Genomic DNA, 2,940 nt, shown 5'->3' on the forward strand with positions numbered 1-2,940 from the left:
TAAATATATATATATATATATATATATATATATATATTGTTCAATAATTTGAAGGAATTAATCGGTTCAACTGATATTTATAAAACTTTATCAAATTGAAAAATATTTATTTTAGAAGAATAGTATATAATGTTATCAAATAATTATATGAAGAAATATTAGAGTCGTAATGAAAGAAACCTAAAAATAGTTTAAATAACGATATAATTACAATTTTCCTTCGAATTCTTTAAAAAAATCATGAATATGATCAATAATAAGTCTTAAAAATATATAATTTATTTTTATGTTACAATCATGACTGATACTCGGTTGCGTAAAAAATAGATATGAATTGTTTGTTGGTGATAATGTGAATATCATATTTAAATTATAGCAATTTATTTATTACATAATTTTAATTTTTGAATAATTATAAATGCATATTTTTAAACAATCAATTATCTCACTAGATCTTAATAATGATTATACATGTACATAAATCAGATATTTAGCATATAAATAATTGAAACCATCATAATTTACTAAAAAATATAACATAAAATAATTTACATGTTAACAGACACATACATATAACTTAATTTTATTTTGTTAACACTAGTGTAAATAAAAAACTAATATTTCCCCTTATATATATACGATGAATTTCAAAAACTAATAATTTTCATTAATCAACTTTAGTATTAGCATTATGTAAATTTGCATTATTATATATTATGATTGTAAGTCATTTTGACTTCTGTTATATATTATCTCCTTCTTAATTAAAAGGAGTGTCAGTTTTTTCAAAAGTCGGATTCAGTTAAATTATTAAACACTCTATGATTCGTTTAGTAGATGATCACTATTCACTAGTCGATAGCCTTGATACATTAATTGCGATTTTCCAAATCCGATTTTGTTTCGTAGTAGCATTTTGAACAGCACAAAAGTACAAGTAAACCCGCGTAAGAATATATATTTGTATGACTACATTCTAAAATAGTAATTAATTAGTTTGAACCATGACACTGACCTCACCATCTTCCATTTTCGCACAAAAAGTCTTCTCAAGCTTCACTCTCCTTTCACATACACCGCCACAACTACCAATTATAGTACTATAATAATGCTACCAATTATCATTTCAAAGTTTCAATGATATTACATGCCTTCACCTCTTTATAAATCTGCATCACAACCAAGCCTTTCTCAATATCCACATTCCTAGTAAATAGAAGCATCCTACCAACCTCATCATGGCTCTATTTTTGAGAAACATCTTCTATCTTCTTGCTCTAACATGTGTTTTGATCACTTGTTTTTTCAATGAAGCGGCAAAAGCTCAAGTTCAAAGTAATGAGAAACATTCTGGCCATAGTAGAAAGCTTCTTGACAATGTTCAACACCAACAAGAAGATGATGATGACGTCCTTGATCTTCCTATCAAGAAGAAGATATCATCCTCTCTATTAAAGAAAAACCAAACCACAAAATCTACCACAAGCTTCTCATCCAAAAACCAAACCACAAAACCTATGATCACTCTACCATCCAAAAACCAAACCAAAACCATAAAAGATGGTTCAACAAAAGACCAAACTAAGCTTCTCAACCTCTCATCATCCAAAAACAAAACTAAACTTGCGAAACCCATTACAAATTCCACATTACCCACTATAAAAACCCAAGTCAAGAAACTCAACTCCACCTCAAAACCATCAAACTCAAGTAAACCTACTTCACTCAAATCCAAACCCATTGTCCAACATAAAGAGCCCATGATTGAAAAACCAATACAGTCAATATGGGTTGATGTAGAAGTAGCTGATGATGATTTAATCTCTGAATTTACAGATCTACCATCAAGATTTCAAGAAACATTAATACCAGATTTGGAAAAAATCTCATCAACTTCAAAAGTGTATCTCACAAAAGCAAACAAGGAGATCACAAATGGAGTTAAACCCATAGTGGGTAAAAAATATGCACCAGCCATTGCATCAATAGTTTCTTGTGCATTCATTCTAATCCCATTTATTTTAGTCTCCCTCGTTTTTAACCGTTTCAAAGCTTATTTTTCACTCCAAAAACTATTAATATTCATTCAAATATATCTCTATACATACTTTTCTATACTCTCCATTTCCGGCTTGGTGACTGGTCTTGAGCCACTGAGGTTTTTCTACATTACTTCGCCAACTATATACGTGTGTATGCAAGTGGTGCAAACACTTGCATACTTGGTGTTCATTTTACTATTGATAATGTACATGGTTTTAGTGTTTTCTATGGATACTGGGCTTGCCTTGAAACTATTAAGTTTGGGCCAAACATTTGTGGGCTTTACTGTTGGGTTACATTATTATGTAACAATATCTCATCGGGCTTTATTGCATCAACTGCCCAAGACTAGCTGGAAGGTACAAGCCGTTTATGCCACGTGTTTCTTTCTGATTTGTTTATTAGACAGGGCTGAGAGAAGAAAGAAAGCTTACCTTGAAGAAAATGGTTCCGAAGGCAAGAAGTGTTAAATATGAATATATTTTTTCCTTTGCAATTTTAGTTTTTGATTATTTTGTTAAAGAAGCGAAAATCGCCTTCTAAGCAATGTTCTTCTCATCTTTGTTAACATGCGATAAATGTTGTAAAGTTGTGTGCAGTTTTATTATACACAGGTTTAATGTACACATTTTACGTTATATAGCAAAAAAATGGTTAAAAATTGCATAAACATGTTAAATTAGTTTTCTACTGTTAATTTTAACTTGTACTAATGTACTCTCTCGTTCTTTTTAATTGTGGGTGTAATCAAATTTATCAAAATTTAACCGAGATATATAGTATTTTATAATTAAATAAAATAAAAAATTATATTATTAAAAAATACATTAAATCTAATACTTTAATATAGGATTTTCAATTTTTCTAAATAATATAAAAATAATATTTAATATTTGA

The 2,940-nt window shown here is 28.8% G+C and overlaps 1 protein-coding gene across 1 annotated transcript; it reads left to right on the plus strand.

The window, feature by feature from the left end:
* The first annotated feature begins 1,164 nt into the window (after positions 1 to 1,164).
* Positions 1,165 to 2,683, plus strand: LOC141710763 (uncharacterized). The gene has a single exon (XM_074513294.1). It carries the CDS (start codon positions 1,239 to 1,241, stop codon positions 2,511 to 2,513), a length of 1,275 nt encoding a protein of 424 aa, XP_074369395.1. The 5' UTR covers positions 1,165 to 1,238; the 3' UTR covers positions 2,514 to 2,683.
* Positions 2,684 to 2,940: the final 257 nt, after the last annotated feature.

The sequence above is a fragment of the Apium graveolens genome, chromosome 3 (genome assembly GCF_009905375.1).
Source record: "Apium graveolens cultivar Ventura chromosome 3, ASM990537v1, whole genome shotgun sequence".
NCBI classification, from domain to species: Eukaryota; Viridiplantae; Streptophyta; class Magnoliopsida; order Apiales; family Apiaceae; genus Apium; species Apium graveolens.